General features: G+C 34.6%; 1 protein-coding gene across 6 annotated transcripts in view; it reads left to right on the top strand.

The window, feature by feature from the left end:
- Nucleotides 1–27,865, top strand: part of RYR2 (ryanodine receptor 2) — a 405,629-nt gene that overhangs the window by 296,154 nt on the left and 81,610 nt on the right. For all 6 annotated transcript variants that reach the window (XM_068155143.1, XM_068155152.1, XM_068155161.1 and 3 more), the window contains 15 exons: nt 711–837; nt 2,064–2,179; nt 3,734–3,798; nt 5,621–5,742; nt 8,754–8,803; nt 13,611–13,671; nt 14,546–14,784; nt 16,753–16,834; nt 18,257–18,387; nt 21,503–21,823; nt 23,194–23,434; nt 23,844–23,931; nt 25,479–25,571; nt 25,894–26,064; nt 26,899–26,958. In XM_068155143.1, the coding sequence (XP_068011244.1) occupies nt 711–837; nt 2,064–2,179; nt 3,734–3,798; nt 5,621–5,742; nt 8,754–8,803; nt 13,611–13,671; nt 14,546–14,784; nt 16,753–16,834; nt 18,257–18,387; nt 21,503–21,823; nt 23,194–23,434; nt 23,844–23,931; nt 25,479–25,571; nt 25,894–26,064; nt 26,899–26,958 (1,967 nt within the window). The remainder of the gene's footprint in view (nt 1–710; nt 838–2,063; nt 2,180–3,733; nt 3,799–5,620; nt 5,743–8,753; nt 8,804–13,610; nt 13,672–14,545; nt 14,785–16,752; nt 16,835–18,256; nt 18,388–21,502; nt 21,824–23,193; nt 23,435–23,843; nt 23,932–25,478; nt 25,572–25,893; nt 26,065–26,898; nt 26,959–27,865) is intronic.

Genomic DNA, 27,865 nt, shown 5'->3' on the forward strand with positions numbered 1-27,865 from the left:
CAGAAAGTGTCATAGAAATTTATTATGTCCTGTGATATGATGGTGATTTTAGAAGGAGAAATCCTTAGACAGTTGCGTTATTTTCCTCTCACATTTATGATCTACGTTCAGAAAAGTGTCAATACATCAGTTATTCCTAAGCAATACAAATAATTTATTCTGTTTGCTTCTCTGTTTTGGCAGTGCTCTTTTGATTAGATTGGAAGATTGTCTAACTACATTTGAATAACGTACTCTAGTTTTCTATGTCTATTACTGTAAAGTCAAATGGTATCATTTTCATTTTATATATGTGTATATCTTGCTAACCTCTATGAGCCCTTGTTGTTGTCATCAGAATGTTTAAAAGCAAGACTCATGTGTTTATATAATTGTTTGAATCTTGGTTTTCTTATGAAATTATGTGTTATTTATTGAAGTGTTTTCAGTTTCAACAAATAATTTTAATACACATTTGTAGCAAGAGTTTTTGCAGTAAGTTCAGTGTATTTACCTGGCAGCAATTGATTATGTTAGAACTGTTTTTGTAGCCACATGAAGTTTATGTCTGGATGTTTTTTAGGTTTGTATAAAGATTTAGAAAAGTACACTGTTGTTATTTCAGGTTAGATTTTATTGTAATGTGATATGTATTATTATTATTACAATCTTTTTAAGTACTGGGACAGATAGCTCTTCAACTGCTTTTTAATTCTCTTGATGCTCTATAGTAGGAGGAGGCAACCATCCCCTTCTTGTTCCTTATGATACACTCACAGCCAAAGAAAAAGCCAAGGACAGAGAAAAAGCACAAGATATTCTGAAATTTTTACAGATTAATGGATATGTTGTCTCCAGGTAATTCTCTGTTTAGTATTAGTATCACAGAAGATTTCTAGTACTCCTGGTATCTGCTTGCTTTCTTTTTTTTAATTTAAAAAAATATCAGTGGTCATTTTAAGGTTTCAGTTACCTGAGAGTAAGAATGAATCGCAGAATTTCAGTGCTGGAAGGGACCTCAAAAGATCACCTAGTCCAACCCCCCTGCCAGAGCAGGACCACCTACACCAGATCACACAGGAATGCATACAGGCGAGTTTTGAATATCCCCAGAGAGGGAGACTCCACAAACTCCCTGGGCAGCCTGTTCCAGTGCTCTGTTACCCTCACAGGGAAAAAATTTTTCCTCATATTTACATGAAACTTCTTGTGCCTCAGCTTCCACCCATTGCCCTGTCATTGGGCACCACCAAGAAGAGCCTGGCTGCATTGTCATGGCACTCACTCTTTACATATGTATAAACATTGATGAGCTCCTTCCTGTAGAACATTGTAAGGAGAAAATGGGTTATGGAGATAGTAGGCAGGGCTTTTGGAAGGTACAGAGTTCTCCAGAATATCTGCATGTCTTCTCCCTCTCATACATGTAGATTTTAGTAAACTTGTTGATTTTCTCCAAGTGATAGAATTATTAAAAGTCTTTATAGGTCAGGCACATGCACCTACCTCTCCATAGGAATTTTCAGGCAATGGCTTTAGTAAGACTATTTAATTTCTAAAATCTGTTACTCATTTCTTTCATCTGAGTTAGTTTGTAGTGTTATTGAACTCTTTCAGAAGTGAAAAGTGTTGTTTTTAAAAAGTTTTTTAAACAGTGTATAATGTAAATGTAATCAACAATTCAGTACATACACATGATATTCTTTGCAGAATAACATGCATAATTTCTTTTGATTTTGATATATGTAGCATGAATATAATTTTACATAAGTTGGAGGCTTAACTGCCTAATCAGTGTGGCTTAGGAAATTTGAGTCACGAGGAAACGCTGAAAGCATATCTGTGATTTGTGTGACTTGAACATTAATAAATGAATGGAACAATCACATAGATGGCTTTAAGTAATCATTATGAATTAATTGGCCTACCACATCTACTTAAAATCTGCCTACTTCCTACACAGAACAATTCTATATTAATAAGCAGTTAATAATTACTGGAGTAAATAGTGGCAGACTACATGGAGAGATAAGACTATATGAATCCTTCTTCATGTGTGAAAATTGACTTGCTTCTTTCTGCAGAGGATTTAAGGACTTGGAATTAGACACACCTTCCATTGAGAAACGTTTTGCCTACAGTTTCCTTCAGCAGCTTATAAGATATGTGGATGAAGCCCATCAGTATATTCTGGAGTTTGGTATAGTACTCCTTGTTTATTTTCTAAAGAAATACTAACTAAGATGTTTGATATTATAAAGGCAACAATATTTTTGTTTTAATGATATATTCTTGAACTAAGAGTTTTCCCTCTTGTTGCTTATAGTTGATGAAGATGAAGGATTTTGGAAAGTTACGTAATTTACATACTCATTTTGGTTTCCCATATTCATTCCAGTTTCCCATATTGATTTGTTCTATGAAAAATGTTTGGTGAAAATTTATAATGACTTTTACTCTTTGAAAAAGAAAACTAGCTGCCTTCATGTATTTATGCAGAAATTTCTCATTCTCATGTACACATTAATATTACCATGTAATACCTTTTTCATAGAACAAATTAAACCAGACATTTGTACCATTCTGCAAGTTCTTCTGGAGGAGGAATTGGTGTAGAGAAACCTCTTTAACAAACTCCCACAATGGGAATGTTTTTTCATAAACACCCTGCACGTGTTTTGTCAACAGTGCAAAGAAGTTAACTTGGTCTGCTTTAGTTAAGTATAAAAAAAATTTTAAAAACCTGAACAACCAACCCCAAAAAAAGATTGGTGACCCAAGTAAGTGTCTTACATGATCAGTAAAAGCAAAAAAAAGAAACCTGGCCAGAGGCAGCTAGATATGACCATGTGAGTTACAATGCCATATAACATACTGTGCCTTGTGTCTAGGCATAGGTGTTGCAATTGGTAGTATTAATGGCAGGGATAGCAGGGACAGTGAACAAATCAATGCACATCCAAAAGCCTGTCTAGTTTTAAAGTGGAAATGATCACATTTGTTATATGCCATGGTTGCTTACAGTAGCAAAAGTCTGGCCTTGATGACTTGCTGGGTTACTTCTGCTAATGCTGGATTGTCATAGCTTCATTCTATTTAATTATTTTGGCATAACTGCAAGAACAACGATGAATAAGTATTGAAACACTGGTGGAACAAATACCATTCATGTCCCTCAATGGATTAGTAAAAAGATTATAATAATTGAGGTACACTCTAGGAACTGTTCCAGATGATGTCTGTACAAAGCATTTTGATTTTTTTATAGTTATGAGGGAAATTAAGCACTTTTAATTTCAGTTAGGTAGTTCTAACCATTAATTCTATTCTTTTAAAATCTCCACAAAGAAGTAGTAAAAATAGGGTAATTTCATCTGGGAACAACTGGAGAATGGTGTTCCATTAGAATCTGAGTTCAGGCTTCCAAATTGTCACCAATAGCTAGAAAAATACAAACACATGATGAGATTTTAATCTCAAAAAATATCCATAATATCTTTGGACTATGAGATGTCTACATTTTAAAGAAGATTTGGAACAGTATTCTGTATGAATTTTATTTGCTGTAACTTTTTTTTTCTCATGAGGTGATCATAAAATGCCACCTTAACTAATATATATACTGTTTGTGTTATCTTAAATCAATGTCTAGAGACAGCTAGTATTTGTTGGCAGTGTACCCTTTCTAAGAAAAATGCAGAGTAGACTGTAATTAGGATATATTACAAAGAGCTTAATTTTCTTCTCTCTGCAGATGGTGGCAGCAGAGGCAAAGGAGAGCAATTCCCATATGAACAAGAAATCAAGTTTTTTGCCAAAGTATAGTATATCTTTGTTTATTCTTTGTCATGTAGTAAATAGTTGAAATGAGAATGTATTTGTTGAACAGTTATTGTTATATTTGCAGTTTTCTGTGTTAGATTCATTATTTTGTTAATTAAAACCAGTAGTCATAAAAATAGCTTGAAAATACTACAGGACAAAGTATAGATGTGGAAAATTTGCAGGACTATATTCCATTATGTTATGATGTTAGTCATAAGCTCCCTACATTTTCTGTTTCTAATTCTGAAGATTTTTCTCTTTTTCAGTCTTCAGACAGATAGATGCAAGCAGTACTTACTGGAATTAACACAGCTTTGTATCTGTCAGTGCCACCTTCCTCATTTCTTCACTTGTTTTAAAGCCATGTTGCTGCCTTCAGGAAATGACAGAATGGTTGAGATTTAAGAGCACACTGGAAATCATTTAGTCTAAGTTCAGTGCTCAAGCAACGCCACCTAGAGCAGATTGCTCTGTGTTTCAATTTGTTCCCATTGCCTCTGGTCCTGTTATGGGGCACAACTGAAAAGAGTCTGGCTCTACCTTTTTCTCATCCTCTCTTCAAATATTTATTCACACTGATGAGATCCTCTCTGAGCCTTCTCTCTTCCAAAGAGTCCTATCTCACTCAATCTCTTCTCATTTGAAAGATCCTCTAGTTCCTTCATAATTTTTGTGGCTTTTCCCAGTATGTCCTTTTTTCCCTTGTACTGAGGATCCCAGAACCGCATACAACACTGTGGGCTCATCACTACTGAGCAGCAAGAAGGAACCACCTCCCTGCACCTGCTGATAACCGTCCTGTCCAATGCAACACAAGGTGCTGTTGACTGCCTTGGCAGTGAAGGTACATTGTTGACTCATGGTCATGAGCCCAGAGACCTCCTCCTCTTCCCAGCTGGTCAGGCCTCTGCGCCTGTACATGGCATTATTCCTCTCCAGGTGCAGGACTTTGCATTTACCCTTGGTAAAAAGACTTGAGATTACTGATAGCTTCTTTTTGTGTCAAGAAGGTTTTACACATTCTTAAATTAAGAAAATCTGCTGCTTATGCCTTTCATGTATAAAATCTTGTATAGCTTTTTCATATTTACAGTGCTTTTTAGTGAATAAGCAAAGGCATCTGTTTGCAACATACTCTAATGCTGATATCCTTGTGCCGAATTGTATAGCTTAAAGTACCTGGAAGTCCATGTGGTACTATTTGCCAAGTTCACCAATTCAGAAGCTAACTTTCCACCTTCTTTTGCATTATGCTCCAAAGAGGAAGCCATTTCAGATTTTCTTATTAACTGTTTGTTTTGGATTTCTTCTTGGCTGACACTGAGTAATGGTCACTACATGAAGTAAACAGGAAATCTTAGGTGGACAATGCACATAATGTGTGAGGACATTCTGGGAATTTTATTTGATAGCATCTGAAATTAAGTGCCATTACTCTGCTGACAGTCATAAGTGAATTTTTCTTACACCTACATTAAAAGGTATGAACGTCAATGGTTGTGTCTGGGTATGTGGTACCATAAAAATCTTCAAGTGTGGACAAAATGAAATTAACTTTCTGCTTTGTACTCCTCCTAAAAAGAAATAGATCAAGTCCCAGAGTTAATGTACAACTTTGCCTATTGCCTTTCCTGAGGACATTTTAAGCGGCTTGAATGCTAAATAAATTCAAAGAGGAATAGACATTAACAAAAACATACATAGAAATTTTAAAACAGGAAATCTATTTGAAATAGCCTGTCTTCAGTTGTGACTTGCAAAGAGTAAATAGTAAAGAAAGCCCTGAAATAATCACTTCTTTCTGCTGTGATTTCAGGTTGTGCTCCCTTTGATTGATCAGTATTTTAAAAATCATCGCCTGTATTTCTTATCTGCAGCAAGTAGACCTCTCAGCAGTGGAGGTCATGCCTCTAATAAAGAGAAAGAAATGGTGACAAGGTAAAAAATAATATTTATGTCTATGCATATGTGTGCTTGTGTTTAAACAGCAGCAGTCAATAGTGAAAAAGTTGGAAGTGGGAGGCAGACAGTTATTTTTATGAACGTGCTAATGTAATTTTTTTCACTTTCTTTTCCTGTTAGGAATATTCATAGTATAAAATGAAGAGAGAAATACAGAGTTATGATTATATGCTGTGAAATAGTAGTGACAGTAGTAATATCACAGAAATACCAACTTGACCTTTTTGCAAAGCTTTCTACTTTTTAGACCAGCTATCTAAGATTTGTTTTCACTTAGTTTCACTTCTGATTGAATTGAAACACGTATTTCTCAACTAGTAAGGTGGACTATGAGCTTCACAGAGGAACTACTTCATACCTGTAATGTGCAGGCATCCTATTTGCTTTCTTGGCTGTTGTCAGGTACTGAACTATGCAAAACTACTTGCTGCTCTATAAGGCTGACAGCCAATTAATGGTCATACAGGCTTGTGGGGTTTGCAAGATTGTGTGAATACTGACTGAAGTTTCTAGCAACAACACTAAGCATAAGTAAGTAATAGCTGTCTTGACCCTTATTTATCTCATGAGCTCATGTGATCTGTAAGCTTGGCTGAATAGAATTCTTCAAAGAATTTCGAAACTCTATCAAAATGCGTGCATCTAGATAATTTTCCATTCTGTGAGCTGCTGGTCTTGTGTCTATGATAACAATATTTCAGTTATAAAGTCATGACAATAAGCCCCATATTTCTGGAGTATGTCAAACCTGAATGCATTGGCATACATGCTGCAGAGATTCAGAACTCCTGCACATATGCTCTCTACCTCTGTGAGATTCCTAAAAATGTAGCCCAGCAAAAGGGTGAGAGCTGCTGTCACACTTAATTGAGTTATGTGCCATCTAGAAGTGCCACCCAAAGTGAAAAAAACAAAGGCAAGAAAACCATGAACAAATGATAACTATGAACAATGCTGTTGAGCAGTTTATTTCTTAATTATCAAGATGCAAAGATTATAGAAACTACATTATATGATCCATTTTCTGAAGGGTTGTTTTGGGCCATTTTAGTAGATTCCCAACATTATTTTTTGTGGGATTTTGCTTTGGTTTGTTTATTTCTTTCTTTGTTTAGTTTGGTTTGTTGTTTTTGTATGATTGTCAGGGTTGGTTTGGTATGCTTTTTTGGTATGCTTTTTTCCCCCCTCCTTTCTACAGTATTGTAGAAAGTTAGGTAAAGCTGAATTTTGGATTTTCTGCAGAGTTTTCCCTTTAAATTTCCTTGAATGTAATGCCTGTGCAAGATTTTCTTCAAGCTAAGGGCAATTTCTGACTGCTTTATATTTTACAGTTAAGAGAAACGTGCATTCATTGAACTATGGAATAGTATAAATGTGGGTACCGATAATGCAGTGGCAATGTTAACAAGTACACTAACCCTTCCACATTCAGCAAATACATAAAATCCAGATCTGTTTTGAGGGCAATCATGGGTTAGACACCTTTGTGAAATACAGTGGCATTATATTCCATCTGATTTTTAACCAGCCTCTTCAGAATTGTTTTTTTGCATTTCTTGTCCATTGAACCATCTTTCAAGTCTTTGTACTACTGCAGATGTATAAAATGACTTCTGAGCATGAATCTAAATGCTGTCTATTTGGCCATCTTTATCTATCTATCTATCTATATATCTATCTATTTATTTAAGCTAAACTGATTACACAAGATATAATAGATTCAGTCTGACTTTTTGAAAACACAGAAAATAAGATAGATTGTGAGCTACTTATTGTGTTTCTTACAAGAGACAAAAGATTTATTTGATGCTAACATGCTTTGTACAGCTGTTTCTGTTGGACTGGGTAAACCAGAGCCTCATAAAAGAAGCTTCATAAAATAAAAGTGAACAGAGATCCCTGGACATGAACCAACCAGACTTGTTCCTAAAACAAAGCAGTTGCTGATGCTATAGTGGATCACTGTGCACTGGCTGGTTAGCTATATTCAGTACCATAGTAACCTTGCTTTTCTGATTATGGACATAAAAGTTACCATTTGACACCATGGTATTGTCTGTCAATGGAACTATATGGTCAGATCTTACCCATAAACTGTGAAGACATGCTAGTGGTGTCTTGCTTTTAAATCAGAGACTGATAAATAGCCTGTGTGTGCCTAATAATTAAATAGCTAAATAAAATGACATGATAGTGCTCATGTCATATACAGAAAATGAGGGGTTTTGCAGCACAAAATATAGCACCAAAATTGATGTTTCTCTCAGAGAAAATTCTCAGACTGAAGTGAATCATGAAGATGAAGATCAAGATAACCCCTCCTAAATCTGGAGATCAGGTCAATTTGGGTAGGGCAGTATGCTCCTGCTTCTATGCATTAGCTCAAAACTTCATTCTTCATTGTTCTGAACAGGGCATTGCTCATCGTCACAGGAAGTAACTGGAAAGAAATCATCGACCATATAAATTTTTATTGTTTTTTTTTAACCATGTAAGGGGCTATTTCTCATGTATGTGTTTGAAAAGGATTTCTCACTGTGTTCAAGATTGCAAGATCCAAATTGGACTAGTTAAACATTTGCCGTCAAGCACTTCAAAGAATCTGATTCGCTTACCTTTTGTTCTCAAACTGTCGGTGGTATCCTGAATAGCACACTGACCACATTTTACTTCTCAAAGCTTGGATGGTTCTTTCTTTGTGAGTTATCATATAGTACGCTTTTATATTAATTAGCTTTGCTTGTAATTTTTTCTTTTTGGTTATTTCTTTAATTATAATGTGTGCTTATTTAACCACGTTTGTTAAGGATATGCACTTAAAAACTCTTTCTTTAGTACTCTGTCCCACATTCTGCTCAGATAATTGATTCTTTCTGCGTGACATCATGTTGCTTTTACTGCTCATATATCAGCTGTTATTTTTTCTTTCTTCTCCCCTCCCTTATTTTTTTCCCTTCTCTTCTCTTTTATTTTTCTTTTGTCTTCAGCCTGTTCTGCAAACTTGGAGTTCTTGTCAGGCATAGGATTTCACTGTTTGGTAAGGAGACCCTTGACAAATACTAGCATGGCCATCACTTGGTTTTCTTTGCCTTTTTTGCATTGCGTTATGTGCTGCTTTATTGTATGCTGCATGGCTCTAATGCATGGTCTTCACAGACTAGTAATTGTTTAGGCTAGTAGATCACAAAAATTATTAGATGAAATAAAAAGCTTTTGTAGATATCACTTTGGTTTTTTTTGTTTAATTTTCTGTGTGTGTCAACTAATATCTGGATTTCATTATCCTACCAAATAATTTTGCTGAACTAATTATAATTACTAATTTGTTATTTTATTCCTAATTGATTGTCTTATTGCCCTGAAAATCACTTAATTGAAGTAAATTTGAAGTCTACTTCGAGCGTATACATTATATGAAATGTGTGGCACTGTCACATACTCTGCAAATTAGGATAGTTGAAATAGCGCATCCTATACATACATAGCTTCTAGGATGGATACATTGCAACATTCAACATCCATGAACATAGCTAATTGGGTAATTAGTGAGTGAACTAGATGATTTTGTTTTAAGATAGTTTGCATCTAACTAAGTTCCTATATATTTCATTCAGTTTGAAGGGAAGGAATTCACTTGCTGCAGCATTGTGGTGTTTAAAAAAGCTTACAGACTGTAATGAAAACCATTACACTGAGAAGAAAGATCAGAAGTTACTTTGGAATGAGCTGAGTGAATTTGCCTGTAAAGCAAAAAAAGATCATAGGACACATGGAGTTATTTCTGCAGCCGTGTGGCATGGTTGCGCCATTTTCTAAAGGATGGAGTATGACACAAATGTACACTTAAGTTCCAGTTCATACCCTACCTAGGTTGTTCCTTCAAAGAATGAACTAGCTCAGGTATACTATTAAAATTTTGCAAATTATTTTTGTTACTGTATGAATTTGTTTTTCTGACATGTTTTTCTAAGATGAATATCAATTAAAGTTAAAAATCTAAGTCAGTGTAACATTATTCAGTAATAAAGAAAAGATCCTTTCTATTCCACATCTCATTTTGCTTGTTTTATGTTGACTGGGTTCAAGTGGTAGAAGGAGTTAAGTCAGTTGGGATCAGCTGAGTATTCAGCATGGCTAGAGTTTGGGTTTCTTCACTCTTTTCCTAGTGTGCAGTAACTAGCAGAATACAAAATCTTCATGCCAACACAGATGGGTACTGTATTTTTTTTAACTTGAGTTATGGCAAGGTCACCATAAGACTCCTGAGCATGGTTATTTACCGTGGACATTACTAATTCAAGTCAGTCACCTTACAATTTGCCTTACCTTGACAGTGAATTATATAACGTCAGAAAACCTGATTAAAAGAATTGCGCTTACACCAGGAAAGACAAAGCCTTTGTAGAGTAGGGGAAATGCCTATGAAGACAGCCTATGAGCACAGTTGGGGCTTAAAAAGCCATGTTTGCATTTTGGAAGCATATTGAATGAGCAAGAGTTGCATAATAATAACTTTTACGGGTAGTGAGGACTTTGGTTATAACAAACAGCAATAGGCTATACTCTTATGCTGTATAGATGTTCTATATTATTGTGAATTTGAATGGTACTTCAGAAGATCCAGCTGCAGGTATGAAAATTGTTAATAAATTCATGTAACTTAAGCTGTATATAAATGTCTTGATGAAATAAGAAATTAAGCATGCAAATCTTCCAGAGTGATCTTAAACAGTTTGACATCTGGTGTCACTGAGATTATGGAATTGTAATTCACCGTGTAATTATTATTTCTTTACACTGTAAAAGTGGGTTTTGGGCACAGTAATTTACTGTTTGAGAGTTGTAGCTGCACATCAGTAAGACTGCATTGATTTACCATATTTTAAAGGGCTGAATTCTCAAGTTTTAGTGAATAATCTTGGTGAATTGAGCAGTTGAACTTATATTTTCTCAATTTATAAAATGAATTTATATGAGTAGTTTGATATGATTTTTCTATTGTTTAGATCTCCAGTAAGGCATTCTTTCTATACAAGTATGTAATTTTTGTTTAAAAAAGTCTCCATACAGGTAAAATGTAACAACAATTAGCTATACATTAGATAAGACAGGCTTGATTTTGCTCATTCATTTTTAGGTTAATTTCTGGGAACCTAGATAAATTAATTAGAGGAGTTCCTAGAAAAGAAACAGAAGGCTTTCTGAGCCTAATGACATGCTGAATTTATTAGTGGCCTACCACTGAGGCATAATGGAATCACTATCCATAACACTTTCACAATATAGCAAGAGATTTTTTTTCCTCCTGATATAACAATAAATCTTTCCAAAATATATAGGATTGCAGCTTATATTATTATAGGAATTCAGTTGTACAAACCCCATTTGTACTACATGCTGTACAGTGATCACACCATCAACCTGATATTTTATACTGGCTCCTTGGATACTTTTGGCTGAAGACCTCTTGAACTTGTGGGTTTGTATTTGCATATATACAGCCTCTATTGCTTTGAGTTGTGTGAAGAGTTCATTTAAAGAACATCTCAATGGCAGTTTTTATCCTCTTGAATTGTATATGTCACTTGCTTTCCTTTCATGACGTAATGGCACTTTATATACTGTATGTTCATTTCTACATCAGAGTATTCTGTATCTGGTTTTCAGCCTTTTGAATATCAGTAATATTTTTAATTAATAAAAAAAATATAGTTTTTAATTTAATCAAGACAGAAATGTACACTGCGAAATATTGAATACAGTACTAAAACTAGTTTGATTAGAATACCCCTCATTTTAAGTTTCATAATGCAGTTTAAAAAAAAATACGGCCTTCTGAAATTTACTTCTGACCTTGGGCTGAAAGCAAACTGATTCCCAAACTGTTTAATTCAAAAGGATAGTATATCTGGAGTTTTAACTGTGGTATTTTAAGTTAAATTTTTATTTTTTTCTTTAGGTGTGGATTTTTGTTTCACTGTGTCATTAAAACATTTTTCAAACCGAGGAAAAAAAGCAGATTGCATTTTATAACATTCTGGTATAAATCCTACCCAAAGGAGACATTCCAGGAGAGAATGATAATTTTGAAAGTCTATTTTTAGCATTACATGGATAAAACTGATCAAACTCTAGTATGTCAATCAGATTAAATTGAAGGGGGATGTGTTTATCACGGTCACTGAGTTCTGCTCTGCTATTCTAGTCTGTGGAACCAACCACACTACAGTATCTGCTACAGGCATATGACTATAGCTTGTCTTATTTTCAGTGTAACTGAAATTGATGTATTTCTGACCCTTCCATCTGGTTTCAACATATGGAGTACCTGGATTCCTGATAAATATATGCTTCTTGAAATATGTCTAAGTTGTAAATAGATTGCTAATGTAAATTTTCACGGCACTCAAGTGAACATCTCTTTACTGTGCTATGGTGCACAGTGTATACACACCTGCACAGTGAATTAAAATACTGCTTCGTGACAGTCTATTTTGCAGGCTATGTCCAGGCTGCTTTGAGTACTTACCTCCCTCCCCGCTATTTTTACCACAGTCCTGCACTCTTCTCTTCATCACTGCTGCCATTCTTATTACCAGAGCAGTAAAATAATAAGGAAAAAAAACAGGGGCTGACAAACTTAACCTTTTGAGGTGGTCTTTTCTGGTAGGATATTTTTTTAGACCACTTCAGCTTTCTCATTTGCTCTATGTTCACATGACCACCAGTGCCAGTACAAAGAGGGTGGGGCAGCTTGGCTAGGGGCAGCTATGGAAGCTGTGGTTCACGTTTAATTTACTCTGGATGAACAGCAATACTTCTTAGCTTAATATTGTAGAGTAACAATCTCAGTGCTTCTCACACTCCTTCCTTGCAGTTTAGGGTTTTATGGTCTCTGTTTCACTGACAGAGTTACTAATTCAGTTGTGTATCTGCCTACATTTTCAAGTGAAATAGCCACCAGTGAGAAAGTATTATAGACTGTATGCAGACAACAGTATTTTCAGAAATCTGTCTTATTTTAAAGATTCAGTATGGGGGTTCTTTTTGGTTTTGTTTAGTTTAATTTAGTTTTGTTTTTCTAATTGAGAGACAAATATTTTGAGAGGCAAGAAAACGTATTTTCATTTTTGCAGAGATTCACATTTTTGTTTAAAACCCAAATATATTAAATAAGCTGTGAATCAAGTTTGTGTAGCCCAAATCTGTCCTGAATTTTAAAAGGGAATTTAGAGGTGGCTTGTACATGGCAATATCTTGGAATGTACATATGCATACTGGGATGTTGTGTGTAAGTTTTCTTTTTACATATCTAATGCTGAACAAACCAATTTATTATGAGAGATGTCTATTATGTCAGAGATTGTTACTCATGTGAGTCACACCTGATCTGGCTGTAAATGGTTGCAGCCTATTGGTAAGAACAGGGAACTAACCTTTTGGATGATGTTTTATATACATAGTCTTTTCCTGCAATAGCAGCTGGTGAAAGTTAACAGCTTTTATATTATGGAGAGGGGAAAGATAAATGTTCAGATAAACTTGAATCAATTAAAACAAAATGAAAACCAGACAGTACACTGCATCTCTTATTAACCCCACATTTAGTGCTTCCATCTTGACTGCCTTAGCTATTTGGTGAGAGATGCTTTACTGCATTTCTGTAAACAAGTCTAAGACAACAAAATGCATGTTTTTTAACTTGAATGTAAAATTATGCAGAAGTTCAGTTGCTCTTCTGCTATGTCATTTACTCTTTCATTAAAATCAAAGACACAGCAGAGTGTAAGTATGCTATACAGTATGCACAGATTAATTGGTTGATACTTTTCCTCCCTGTTTAGGAAATGATGCAACATCAATAGTCAACTGTCTTCACATACTGGGCCAGACCTTGGATGCAAGGTAATACTGAATATATTTCCTAAAGTACAAAGAAAATCCCCTAAGAAAATAATGTGCAGCCAGATTTGGGCTACCTGTGTAGGGCTACAGAAATACAAAACTCTAAAAGTCATAGTACTGAAAAGAATTCCCATTGCAAAGTCAGTTAATTGCTAGCTAATTACTTGTGTTTGGCAGAACAGTACTTGTAGGTTACAGTTCAACTTTGGTTTGGAGCAGTGGTGTCTATGAACTTATGAATGAATGCTTACCATTATTTCATCTGGTTTTAATCATGTGATAGTCCCTAAAATACAATACTATTAGAAACATTTTTTCTTTGCTTGCACTGAATAATAAAAAGAATTCTGAAGTTATATACATATGGAGTAAGGTAAATCTCCTAGAGGATTTTCATTGCAAGGTTTATTCAGATTCTAATTTGAACAAAGCCACCTTTTTACATCAAATTCGGTGGTACTTGTACTTCAAACAGATCTGCTTAAGCCATTGTGAGTTGTATGGATGAGATGGCCTTAAAATATTGAAGTGTAATATGTTGCTTTTCATTACTTGTACAGTCAACTATTTGTGCCGATAGTTGATGTGTAGTTCTTTGCAGTTGTGAAGCAAAACATAACAGTTTACCTCCATGGAAATTTAAGGTAACTTTTTTCACTTTGCATTTGCTCTCAAATGATTGACCTCTGCAGTGGCTTAAATGAACAAATTTTACTTTCTATAGGTTGTTCTGCTTTGAGATTTTATACGATCACAAGATGGAACATTTTCCTTCAAATCTTTTTGGTCTATTTCATATAAACCAGGACTAGGCTTTATTTTGTGCTTATCTAATAGAATATTATTTTTCATTATTTTTGCATACTATATACAGGACTGTTATGAAAACTGGCCTAGAATCTGTGAAGATGGCATTGAGAGCATTTTTGGACAATGCCGCTGAGGATCTGGAGAAAACACTGGAAAATCTTAAGCAAGGCCAGTTTACACACAGCAGAAACCAACCAAAGGGAGTTACACAAATCATTAATTATACTACAGTTGCTCTCCTGCCAGTGCTATCTTCATTATTTGAGCATATTGGACAGCACCAGTTTGGGGAAGATTTGATATGTATGTATCATTTAGAAGTGCAATGCCACTGAAATATCTGTAATGACAAATAGTAGGCACTAGACTCAGTTCTATTAGAGAAATACAAATTATAAGCAATTTTGACAAAATTGCCATAGATTTTACCTAATATTTGCTGTAATTGCCCTAGAACAGTCTGCAGGTTTTAGTGGACATTGCGTAAATATTATATCATATACAGATGTTATTACACAGTCAGAAGGCTTGGTTTTGTTCATAATTTTAACATGCATTTGCTGAGACTGTCTTCTTGTATGAAATGTTGCTTTGTATGAGTTACATTTTATTTGCTCTGTCTATAAATGAGGTTATACTGCAGGAATGATATATCATCATGCATGCCCCTTGACTCTGTGTCACATACCAGAGAATTTGAGTGGGTACATCTCAGATCCTATGGAGCTTCTGAAGAATTAAGGAGAAAGGAATCTATATTAGTCTCTTTATATGAGATTTCTGTGAAGATTCTGATGATAGCAGATTCTGTGTCCTTTATTTTCCCAGACTCAGTCTCAGCAATCCTTAGCTGAGATAAGGATTTGTAAGAAAGGAATCTCAGATTGCATTTTTCCCTTTTTAGAATCTGGAAAAGTATAATTTAAAATAGCACTTAGAGAACAGTTTCTTTAAAATTTGGAGTTGCATTGATGCTGTAAAATTCAAGAAACTGTGACAGTATCCAGTAAAAGTCATCTATGGGGCTCACATATATCACTTGTTCATCATAAATCACTTTTTCAGATATCAACATGTTCATGCCATATGTAATTTTTGACCTCTGATATTCCATATTTTAGAATTCAATACTTAGCTTACAATACTATCACTTTAAATTAGTATTCTTAATCAACTATTATATATATATATACATACACATATATATATACATATATATATATATCTCACTGGTGTCAAGCACCTAATTTAGAATTCATAAATGCAGACCAAAAATATAAATTGAACATAAATTTGGCCTATTTATTTTGTCTAGAGCAGATTGAAAAGGCTAAGTTTTCTTATGCACAACTTTTCTTTACACCTTGTTAAGATGTGCTTGCCATGTTTTTTTGTACTACTTTGATGGCACGCATCTTGACCTGGTGCTTATACCTAAGAGTACTATTATGTGTACAGAGTACTCCATGGGTGAAGGTGGGTCAGTGTACCTGAGGTTATTCTTATTACAAAAAACACTCAACTCCAAGATGATCTGAATTAAAATCATGGTTTAGTTAAAGAGTGTTGTCCTCCTTGATATTTAAATTGTTCTTACACTATTACTGCAGAATACACAGGGAAAGCTTTTTTTCAAATAGATGTTAAGATTATTCTCACATTTTTATGACTGAAACATTTGATAATTAAGACATGCTTTGGTGAAGTAATATTTTTTTTTAATCCTTGGTCTGTCTGAAGAGTGAATGAAATACTTGCCATTATTTGGTACCTGTGTCTAAATTTTTAAAAATATAAACTGATTAAAATAATTTATTACATGCTTAAGAGCATTACCTTTTTGTACTGTATTTATGTAGTGGTGTTATATTTGTAAATTGATCTATTCCCTAACTTATTTATTTTTCACTTAAGATTTGTTGACACATATTACATTAATAACTTCTTAGATTATGCAATTAGATGTTATCCATAAAGAGTTGATATGCCATTAATTTCAGAAAGTTAGTGCACTAGTGAAATGTGTTTACCATCTTAGCTGGTAATTTAATGTTGAAGTGTAAAAGTATAGAAGTTTTAAATGGAAGTTTTCAGTAAAAACTAACACTCAGGAGTCAGAATATTTTTTGTATTTAGAGAGTAATTTCAGTGGACTGCCTTTGGTAGCTTAATATTAATTCAGTTATTGTCAAAAGAAATACAATTCAATTCTACAGAAATGTATTGCAAAGACAAATCTCTTTATACCTGTAATTTTATTCTTCCCTTTAGTGGAAGATGTTCAGGTCTCCTGTTACAGAATATTGGCCAGTTTATACGCTCTGGGAACTAGCAAGAGTATCTATGTAGAGCGGTAAGAAGACCAGTGTTCTATTTTCAATATTTGTGTTTCCATTTCATGATTCTTTGAGCATTTTGTATCTGCTAACCTTCCTCCAAGTTGTATTTGGTCTATGTAAATCTTACTCACCTAAAAATAGAAGTACTTAGATAATTCGGTTATTAAAATTAAATAGTTGCCATATAGTGACTAGCGCTGTTCTGAGGGAAGGGTAAACAGAACTCACACATTTCAGATATTGGCAGTAGTAATCTGGGAAGTCCATATATCTGTACACAGCCATAATAAACCTGCGAAGAACTCCAACCAGATACATGACCTACCCTTGCTTTCGTGATGGCTGTATCATAGGAAACACGAAGAAAAGTGGACATGGATGTTTATAAATAGGAAAATACACATCTGTGGAAAACCAAGTCTCATTAATTTCATAAGAGATATAAAATTAATTGGGTTTTATATTTGGCAAATAAATTATCTTAACTACAAATCCTATATGAAACATGGCAGGGTAAGTTATGTTTTTCTTATATGGCTGTCTGCAACCATTAGCACCAATGAAAAGTGTGTAGCATGCTCTTTGTCAGTGTATGTGATGGATGTTTATGAAGACCTAATGAAAAGGAAAAAAAGGAAGAAGGAGCACACAGGATAAATAATAATAATGGGAAATAGGTTAGATTTAACAAAATTAAGTTTAATGAGTTACATCTAGAAAGAACCTATGTTTCTAAAATGAGAATGAAGATGAAATTTGTTAAATCACAAGATCAGTTTGGAAGTTCATGGGAATCTTGGATTTCTGTCATCTCTGTCACTCAGCTTCAGCAGCTGATTTCTCATGCTTACTTCTTCCTAAAGATGGACTTTTACAATTTCGACACACTTAAGAAGTTTTATTACATAAATGATGTTGTATATATGAAGATATTAGAGCAAGTTTGCATGTTTTTGCACAAAACTGTCAGAGTTATTGATCAATAGAAGCAATTTTCCCTTCTCTGAAGAACTTGACTTTTATGCCATAGTAAGTTCTGATTATTATTATTTCTCAGAAAAAGACAATTATTCAAATAAAATGATAGTTGTATTTGGACTCTTGGTCTATTCAGTAGCTTTTTCTTAACAGCAGAAATTATAAAGTCACTAAAGCTGAAAGTAAAAAGACAGCAGGCACTGTTATGATGAATTTTGGTTTTCCCTGCATGTTTCTCATTTGTTCCCAGCTAAGTAGGCCACCTTTGACATTTTATGTCTTAACATTTCATTCATGTATTATCAGAGTGTTGCTGGATGTCAGTTTCTGTTATCTGTTGTGTTGGTGATCATAATAATGTAGTATACGCTCATTAGAATAAAACTGAGGCTAAAATACAACTCGAGTTCTTGTCAATCATCAAAGGTGTGTACTTAATATTGTTTCTTAATTCACAGGCAACGATCAGCACTAGGAGAATGCCTGGCTGCTTTCTCAGGTGCTTTTCCAGTGGCTTTTTTGGAAACTCATTTGAACAAACATAATATCTACTCAATTTACAATACCAAGAATGTGAGAGACCGAGCAGGTATTTACAGAAACTCACATGATGGTTATGAAACCACAATTTCACTGTAAATGCGGCTTGTCTTAATACATGTATTTTTGAATACATTTTGTATTGCTAGAATTTCCTGTCTTGGTTTTGTATTTCTTTCCTAAATCAATGGCCTAATTCTGGTGAAACTGAGTATTTTATGTTTCTAAAGATACCAATGTTTTAATTTTGAGATACAATTCTCAAGATAACACTTTGGAATCAGTTTAGTGAAGAGACTTTGCACATTTGTCATATCTCAAATATATATATATGGTTATAAAATTATATGTTCTAATCAATACCTTTAGTTACTAAGTTTTTATGTGAAGTATTGGGTCTCTAAAACACACATACTTACAATTGCCTGGATTAAGTAAATAATACATCCTTATAAAGTAAATACACTGCATGCACATTTTCTTCTTTGTTTGAGATGCAAGGCAGTACAGATACTTTCCAGAAACATTATGTATGTTTATTTTGTGTATGCCTTTTCATTCTGTTCTGACACTCTTGATGTTTCTTAAGCTAAAACATAGTTGTTGAATGAGCTTCCAGGCACTGCTTGTTCCTACTGTAAACAGAAGAAAAGTTACAATGTTCTGTATTGCAATGTTCTATTGCACTTCATTGGCACAATAATAAATGAATTGCACTAGTGTTCTATTACACTTCTGCATATGTGCTGAGTGCGAATTATCACAGATATGTGTAGGTGACATAGTGTATAACGTGGTTGTTTATGATGACATCCATTTTATAACTTCACTTTTGTTTTCGAAAAGGGAAGTATACCAGTTATATTCTTCAAAGTATCTTTCTATCTTATCCTGAAAATATCAGAAGCTGTGCTTGCTTACCATATATATTCTAGCTATTTTGATGCATCTAGAAAGAGAATAATCTGCATTTTCATTGAATTTTAACAGACTGTGGTGGTGAGAGAAAGTTCAATTCTCCCACACACACAAAGAAACCACAGCTAACTCAGTTGGAGAAGCAGAAATATGGATAAGCTATATTTACAAGCAGGATGAAGTGCAGATGATTATGTACACAATATATAGTATTTACAATATATACAGAAATATACAGCAATGAACGTAATACAGAACACCTTTCCCTCCTCCAAGTAGAGGGGGTCCCCCCCCAACTGTACCCCCCTTCTCCCCCTACCTCCCTTTTTTCCCAAAAAGGGGTTAGAGAGAGGAAAGGTAATTTTTAAGGAGCAAATTCTGTTAGCTCAAAGTGTGTGCAAGAATTAGTTTCTTATCTGGTTAGCTCAGTTAATTCGAGGTCAACTCTGTCCAGCACAGCTGTTGCTCAGAGAGTCTGAAACAGACAGACTAAAAAAGACAGACTGAACTGACTGAGATTCAAAATTAACTAAAGCTAAAAAATTAAAGGTGCATTCTACCAATCTACTAATGAAATTCATTTAGAATATATTGTTTTCATTATTATACCAAAACATTCAGCCAGAGTGTTCCAGCAACTGTCCCTTTCTTAAAGGCACAGCCTAAAACGGTCACACAAACATTTGAATGCATTTTCCAAAACTGCATTAAGCATTAAGGAGACTCTGTGATAGCTGTGTAAAATGGATTTGGGTCTAAATTGGAACAAAGATTGGTTTTGAAAAAAGACTAGTGTTAATCTATTTTGGAACAAACATTTGGGGTCTCAAATTGCAGGCTAAATTTTCAATATTTAGATACCTGTATATCTCACCCTGTGTATGCGTGAGGGTGTTAGGCATTCAAGACATCATAGTTCTGTTTATGGATATTTATTTGTAGATGAAAGAAACTGCCTCAAAAAAATCCCCTCAAACTAACAACAAACCCCCCCACAAAAAAAAAGTAACACAAAAAAACAGCCAACCAACCAAAACGCACACACAGCAAAAAACAAAAGCATCTGCAGTGCCTTTTCAGAAGGAGGAACTTCTAATTCAAATAACTTGAAAAATAAATATTTGCAATTAGGAATTCCCCTGCTGAAGACAGTTTCTCAGAATCTGTTCTACTCGTTGTCGTAGGGTTGGAAGGGTAAGGCCAAGAAGCCTCCTCCCTCCCCCCTGTAAAGTAAAGGGAAAGAAAATTGAAGGGAAAGGGAAAAAAAAACTCACAGCTGAATTAGCAAAGCAGTGGAGCTGTATATTTACAAAGCAATGTAGGATATGCAGGGGAATATATACAAATTTACAATATTTACAATATATACAAAGATATACAACAGAGTAGCACAGAAATGAGAGTTCCCCCCTCTGCTGAAGGGGTTCCCCACCTCCGCTTCCCCTTCTCTTCCCTTTTCCCCAGAGCAGGTTAGAAAAGAGGGAGAAAAGAGAAAAAAATTATAAGCAGTTGTGTGTTAATTGGAAAGCAGTTAATACAGGCCTTGGTAGCTTATCAGTTTCAAGGCCAAAGCCTTGGCCGAAAGCCCAGCACAGAGAGCTGCTGCTCGGCGGAGGAGCGGAAGCAAGACTAAAGATAAAAGTGCCGGAGTGCCCAGGATACTCTCCTGCACTCCCAGTTCAGAAGGTGCTTCCTCCCACTCTACCAATGAAATTAGTTTAGATCCTTCTTTTTCATTTACCGACTTCTGTCCACCATATTCCCTTTCTTAAAGGGGACAGTCTCAACCGGTCAGGCAATGAATTCTGTTTCTTCTGTTAACATTCCACATTTCATCTGATGTGTTGTGAAGAGATGTTTCAATGTATCAATTTTGTTCTTGAACTGCAAACTTTATGTGGGAAGAAATTCTGAAATTTAAGCTTTATTTTGAATATAGCAAATTGCATTTCGTTTCTGAAATTAGTTCTATATTGTTCTGTATTACTTCTACAAATTACATTGTTGAAGTGTTCATATAGGAATTACTTTTACTATAGAAAGTTTTTATTTTAAAGCTTATAATTGAGCTATGTTTGTTGCTCAATTATATGAAAGTAACTGCATTTTATTGTTGCGCTTGGGGGTTTCCCTTGGCTCAGGAAGGCATAAATGTAAATTGATACAAAGATTTTACAGAATAGCAAGCAAAAATAGTTTACGTCTATGACTTAATTTATCAATTTGGGCATTTTTTTTTCCAATAGTTCTCAATTTGCCTACTACTGTAGAAGAGATTTGCCCAAATATTCCCTCCTTGGTGAAGCTAATGGAAGAAATTGTGGAACTGGCAGAGTCTGGTATTCGTTACACACAAATGCCACATATCATGGAAGTAATACTACCTATGCTGTGTAGTTACATGTCACACTGGTGGGAACATGGGCCAGAAAACAACCCTGACAAGGCTGAAATGTGTTGCACAGCTTTGACATCAGAGCACATGAACACTCTGTTGGGTAACATACTGAAAATCATTTATAACAACCTTGGTATTGATGAAGGAGCCTGGATGAAGAGATTAGCAGGTAAGATGTAAAAACAAATAAATAAGAAACCAGGCATGTATGTGTATATTCAGAATGTGTGCATATATACACACACTGAGTTACCATGTTAAAGCTGAAGTAGAACAACACTCATTTTTATGTTTTTAAATAATACGATCTTGATGAACCAGAAATACTAAGTGTGTAGGACAGTATAAGCAGTATGGTAAGCAATATAAGCAGTAGAATAACAATATAAGAAGTATATAAGATGATTTATTTCTTTTCCCCAAATATAGACATATGCATTTTGCATTATGTGGAATAAAAGTTCTGTAGTTGCTTATGAAATAAAAGGACTGTAGTTGTTGAGCCCATGTTCATTACATAGCAAGTTTAATTTTACTGATGTCACATAGTTCCTTGCTAGTTTCTATGAGTGCTGAATCTTTAAAATATTGTTTTGAAGCTGTATGTCTAACATATTTGTTATAATGAAATGTGGAAATGTGTATGTCATTTTAGTAATCTTGTTGCTATTTTACAGCAGTTTATTCTTCAGCATTACACTCTGTAAGAAAAAGTCACTTCACTGTGAGTGCAGCTTTTCAGTTAGGCTTTCTTACGACTTCTCAGTGCTATCATAGAATTTCATTCATAGTAGTCTGGATTTGTAGCTTTTTGAGAAGTAGCAGTGTTGTGTACTCTAAAGATATCTAGAAAATGCATAAAATTCTTTGTAATCTAATGGGTATGTTACAAATGGTTTTGCACTAATGGTCTCAGGTGAAATGCTAATTTGCATGTTTATTTTCATGAGTAGATTTGCAAAAAGCCCTGTATTAACAAGTCTCAGACAACTGGTTCATGGATGGTCAGATCAGTCTCATTTCTTTTTATACACAAGCCTTCCAGTGTCCCAGTGTGCATAAGAAACAGAGTCAGGCTTTTTCAATAGGTTTGCAAAGGATTTGAGCATGCTTTCTAGTACTACTTCACTCAAGCCACAAAAGTGAGATCCAGAAGTGGAGCTAGTGGCTGAGAAAACATGTACGCCATACATATGTATCCACCCCTACATACCATTAAACAACTTCTGTGTTACTGAATAAAATGATACAAACAAACACCAGTATAATGACAGAATGCTAGTAAAGCGGTATTTCAAGTTGTATGATCATTCAAGTTTAGTCTATAAAGTTGTCATTTCTGCCTTCATAGTGACAAGATCAACCAACTATATGAAATCCTGACCACATTTAATTCTTGGCAAAATTTCTGCTGATTTCAATGGGGGCAGGATTTTACTCTGCAGCTTAGTAATAACATCCAAGACAGAGGGAAAGGTTAAACATTTTATTTATATTTTGTGGCCAGGTATATATTACAATATTAATTGCCTTAAATAGTGTTTTCCCAGCCCATCATAAGCAAAGCGAAGCCACAGCTCTTAAAGACACACTTCCTGCCACTAATGGATAAGCTAAAGAAAAAAGCAGCAGTGGTTGTATCGGATGAAGAACATCTAAGAGCAGAAGGCAGAGGTGACATGTCGGAGGCTGAACTGCTCATCCTAGATGAGTTCACCACTTTGGCACGGGACCTCTATGCCTTCTACCCTTTGTTGATTAGATTTGTGGACTATAACAGGTATGTGGAGAGGAATAGGTCAATAAATCTCATAAAATATTCCTGTTTATTGATAACCATCTATCCCATGATATGCTTAGCACTGAATTAAGGTAGCTTTTACACAGCCTTCCATTCTTGAAGTTGCTCAAGCTTATGCTTTATGACATTTAGGAGGAACTGGGGTCTTTTTCAGATAAAAACTAAGAAGAGAAAAAAGGTGAAATCCAAATCCATTGCATTAGACGAAGAATAATATCAAAAGATTTAAAGGGCTTTGAAATAGGATGTAAAAAGCCACTTCCAGAAAGGACTAAAAGCATGCCTGCTTGGTTTTATTGGCTTGTATCCATGTAAAATGTGAAAAGTTATTTAAAAGAATAAAGCCAGTGAGGATCATCTGCATTTCCACCCTTTTACCAAATTTTAGGGCAAAATGGCTGAAAGAGCCCAACCCTGAAGCGGAAGAATTGTTCCGCATGGTAGCTGAGGTCTTCATTTACTGGTCAAAGTCTCATGTAAGTAATTTCTTAATAAATACTTGTTTTTCATTAGGTTTTACTTGTTTAAATTAGTTTTTCAGTAGGCAGATCAATTACTTTGTGTTTGTGTTTGGGAAAACACATTTAATGACAAAAGTGAAACCAGGTAGGAAGGTGTTGATGGCTAAGTTTTCTGACACTTCTGAAATGCCTGGGTAGCTAGGGGAGGTGATGGGTGTTTTGTAGCACAGTAACATTGATGGTAGATATTTTTCATATAAATTCTGGTTTATTTGTTGAGTTTGGGGGTTTTATGTATTAAGCTCATTGAGGTCTGTGTCCTTACCTTCTTTTCCAATCAGTTTTCACCCCCAAAACCTTTTTGTAACCAGGATGTATGACTAATAAATCAGTGGTACTTATGTCATTAAAATCCATTTTCCTAATTTGTAGTCTTTCTGTTTGAGCCTCTTGGCAACGTTCTGATAAAAATTATATGAGAAGGTTCTCAACGTGACTTGTGGAACAAGAATTTGCTGAAGGAAATGTGCGACTCTATTTACAGTCACTTAATTTGTACTACAGTGTAGATTTGTATTTCTTTAATAGAAGTTAAAGGTGTACAATTCAATTATTAAACCTAGGTCTGTAGCTGGATTGAATGAAGGAAAGTCAGTAAGTGTTCTAAGAGCAAGGAAGTTGCAAATATATCTTACAAATAATTCTCCGACTAAAGTGGTTGTGGTTTTTTATGTTTCATATTTCATAAATTTTACCGGTTAAGGATATTAATTCTTCTTCTGCAAAATTTACTCTTGGTTCTCTAGTCTGATTTCTCTGGTTCATATGCAATCAACAAGGGGTCTACATTAACACTTTATCAGGTACCATCACTGATAGTGCTTAAATAAAAATCACGTTTCATGTGAATACTGGGAAATAAAGAAGAAAATAAACCCAAAGAAACTAAATACTTTCAGGCATTGTTTCTCCCTCTGGACTGTTAATATTCAATTTATTTTCTGTTGTAACTTCAATTTTCTCTATTTTCAGAAGTGAGATGCTTTATTATTTAGGTGTTTGTACCTGAATTTGACTGTAGGATTTATTGTAAGCCTTGTTGTGCATAGAAACTGATTTCACAGTAGATGGAAACAGTATCATCAACTTGCTTGTTTATTCATAAGTTTAGTCTTTTCTGTTAAGGTTCTTATGTATCTGAATATAGTGGGATTTATGACGGGAGCAGAGGGGGAATGGAATGGATGATTTACTAGTAAGGGAAAACTCAGACAATATTTTTATATTGAATTAGAGGAGTGAGTTTTTTATCACAGCCATTTCATAGCCAGAGGACATTTCTTTCTCTCTAAAATAGAAACAAACTCCAAACCAAACAGCCCCCTAACCTATGTCATGTAAAGCTGGAATTCAAGACCGCTCCTGACCATCCATTAAATTTGTATCCCCCTGTCATATCTTGTAGATTTAACACATTTCCAGTTAATTTATATTTTTTTTAAGGCTTGTTTAGATAGATTTATAATAAGTGCTTTTAACTGAGTTCTTCTATGTATTTGCAGAATTTCAAAAGAGAAGAGCAAAACTTTGTGGTACAGAATGAAATCAACAACATGTCTTTCCTTATCAGTGACACCAAATCTAAGATGTCCAAGGTAGTGTACAGGTTTTTGTATTTTTTCTCTTTGGAGAGGGGAAGAAGACAGAAGGACTCCAGAGAAGCACTTTCATTTTAGTAACAATATCTGCTGAAAATCCTAGACTGAGAATCAAAACATAGTAGTTTGATAAAAACAGAACACATTCAAGATAATTGGTGCAAAATATTGGCAATGATACAAAGGCAGTTCCATCAGATAGGCTTGCAGCTGTATAAGTAGTAAGGGTGCTTGTGAAACCAGAGCCAAGTATAAAGTTCCTAATACAATTCTTTTATTTAATCTTGAAAATTTTTTTCATCTTTGTTTTATGCTGCAGGCAGCAGTTTCTGACCAGGAAAGGAAGAAGATGAAGCGAAAAGGTGACCGCTACTCTATGCAGACATCTCTCATTGTGGCAGCACTGAAGAGATTGCTTCCCATTGGCCTAAACATTTGTGCTCCTGGTGATCAAGAGCTAATTGCATTGGCAAAAAATAGATTCAGTTTGGTAGGTGCTCTTTTGGCAAGTCTAAAAATGTAAAATATTTTACTGATGCTATATAAAGGTACAATGGGTAACTATGATAAATAGTAATCTACATATTTTTCTGATTTTCAGGACGTAAAAATTTCAATTTGGCATACTTATTTTCTAAATGATTGATATAGGAATAGAAGTGACCTTCTTAAAACAATTACTTCTCTCTCAATTTTTAATGCTAAATTGTGTTTGTTTTAATGACGTTTGGTTTTAGAAATATAGGGAAGAACTGAATGTTTCTAACTTCTATGCCCAACGTCATAATGAATTCCTTTTGATCACTCTCATGTGAATCAAGAATTTCTGTTTTAAAAGTGATTCTTCTGTGTGTAAGCTCTGTGCAATAATATGGTTGTAATTTGGAATTGACTGCTTTTTCAAGATATGACGCCATATGCACCTGAGCATTATGTATGATCTTCAGTCAGCTGGACTGAAGGATAAAAGAAACAGAAAACAAATCAGAGAAAGGTGTTTACATGACATTGCTTTTGTTTGGTCAAACTTTGGGTAACGTATAGATATACAGACATAGGTAGTATATACTGGTATATATCAGGCTTTCATTTAGTGTGCTAGTCTGGACAAAGATGAATGATGACATCCCGAACTTATTCATGTGAGTTTTGATATTGCTCGCCCTGGCCTGATCCAGAAAGAGGTATTGCCACAGAGATTTTCCTCTGTCTTCCACGTTGTCAATTATTCATCATCTGGACAAAGCCCAAGTTTGACATTTTTATGAACATATTTTCTTAATTACTTTGTCTTTCTAACTTGTTATTTTTAATTTATTGACAGAAAGATACTGAAGATGAAGTACGAGATACTATACGCAGTAATCTTCACCTCCAGGGCAAGGTAATCTATAAGCAATTTTTAAACATGATTTTTCTCTCTGAATTAATTTGTTGTTACAATGGCAACCTGCCTTGATTTGTTGTGATAACTTGTAGTCTGTTTTCCTCTTCTGTCAAGTAGCTTGTTCATGTCAGTTGTTAAATGGTAGATTTTTGCTGTGTTATATACAATGTTTTTTATGTACCCTTCAAATCCCTGCCTGTGCATACCATCAATATGAAATTGGAGATGGAAGCAAGGCCTTTGCTTTTGAAATGCTACCTTTTATTGTTCAGGATAGAATCTGCAAATTGCTCAAAGTTACTTTGTATCAGTTTGAAGTATTAAGGAAAAGGAAGCTACCACTTTGGGATGTTCTGTGAAGTGAAAAATCTTCACTTTGCTCAGTTTTGTTCCTGTTTTTCATCCAAAGGAAAAAAAAGTATTTTGGGAAAAGTGTATACTTTTGTTAACAACAAATTCCAGTTAGTACCAGATTAATAGTCCTAGGGAAAAAAAAAATATCTCTGAACTGGCCCAAGGTAGTTGAACTGTTTTATTGATGCATCAAGTAATGGCTAGGAAGAAGCCATAATACAGAAGTGTAATAAAATTATGTATATTTCTTCTCTGTTGAAGAAAGATGGAATCGGACATATGGATGGTGCTTTATTTAGGATTGTCCTTTACCCGCAGCTAACTAACTAGTATTTCCTGTGCTCATTAAATGGTTACAAGAGAATTAACATGTGAGTTGGAAATCTGGCTTTTTTTTTTTTTCTTTTTTTTTTTTTTTTTTCTTTTTCCGGAAAAAGTGTTTACGAATCATCCACTGCAATTCAGTGCATGGCAAAAATTGTTTGGATTTTGTTAGTTGGGTTTTTTTGGTTGTTGTTGGTGGTTCTTTGGTTTTTTTATGGTTTCATAA

The sequence above is a fragment of the Melanerpes formicivorus genome, unplaced genomic scaffold (genome assembly GCF_026170545.1).
Source record: "Melanerpes formicivorus ecotype bairdi unplaced genomic scaffold, bMelFor1.0.p_v2 SCAF_2, whole genome shotgun sequence".
In the NCBI taxonomy this organism is placed as follows: domain Eukaryota; kingdom Metazoa; phylum Chordata; class Aves; order Piciformes; family Picidae; genus Melanerpes; species Melanerpes formicivorus.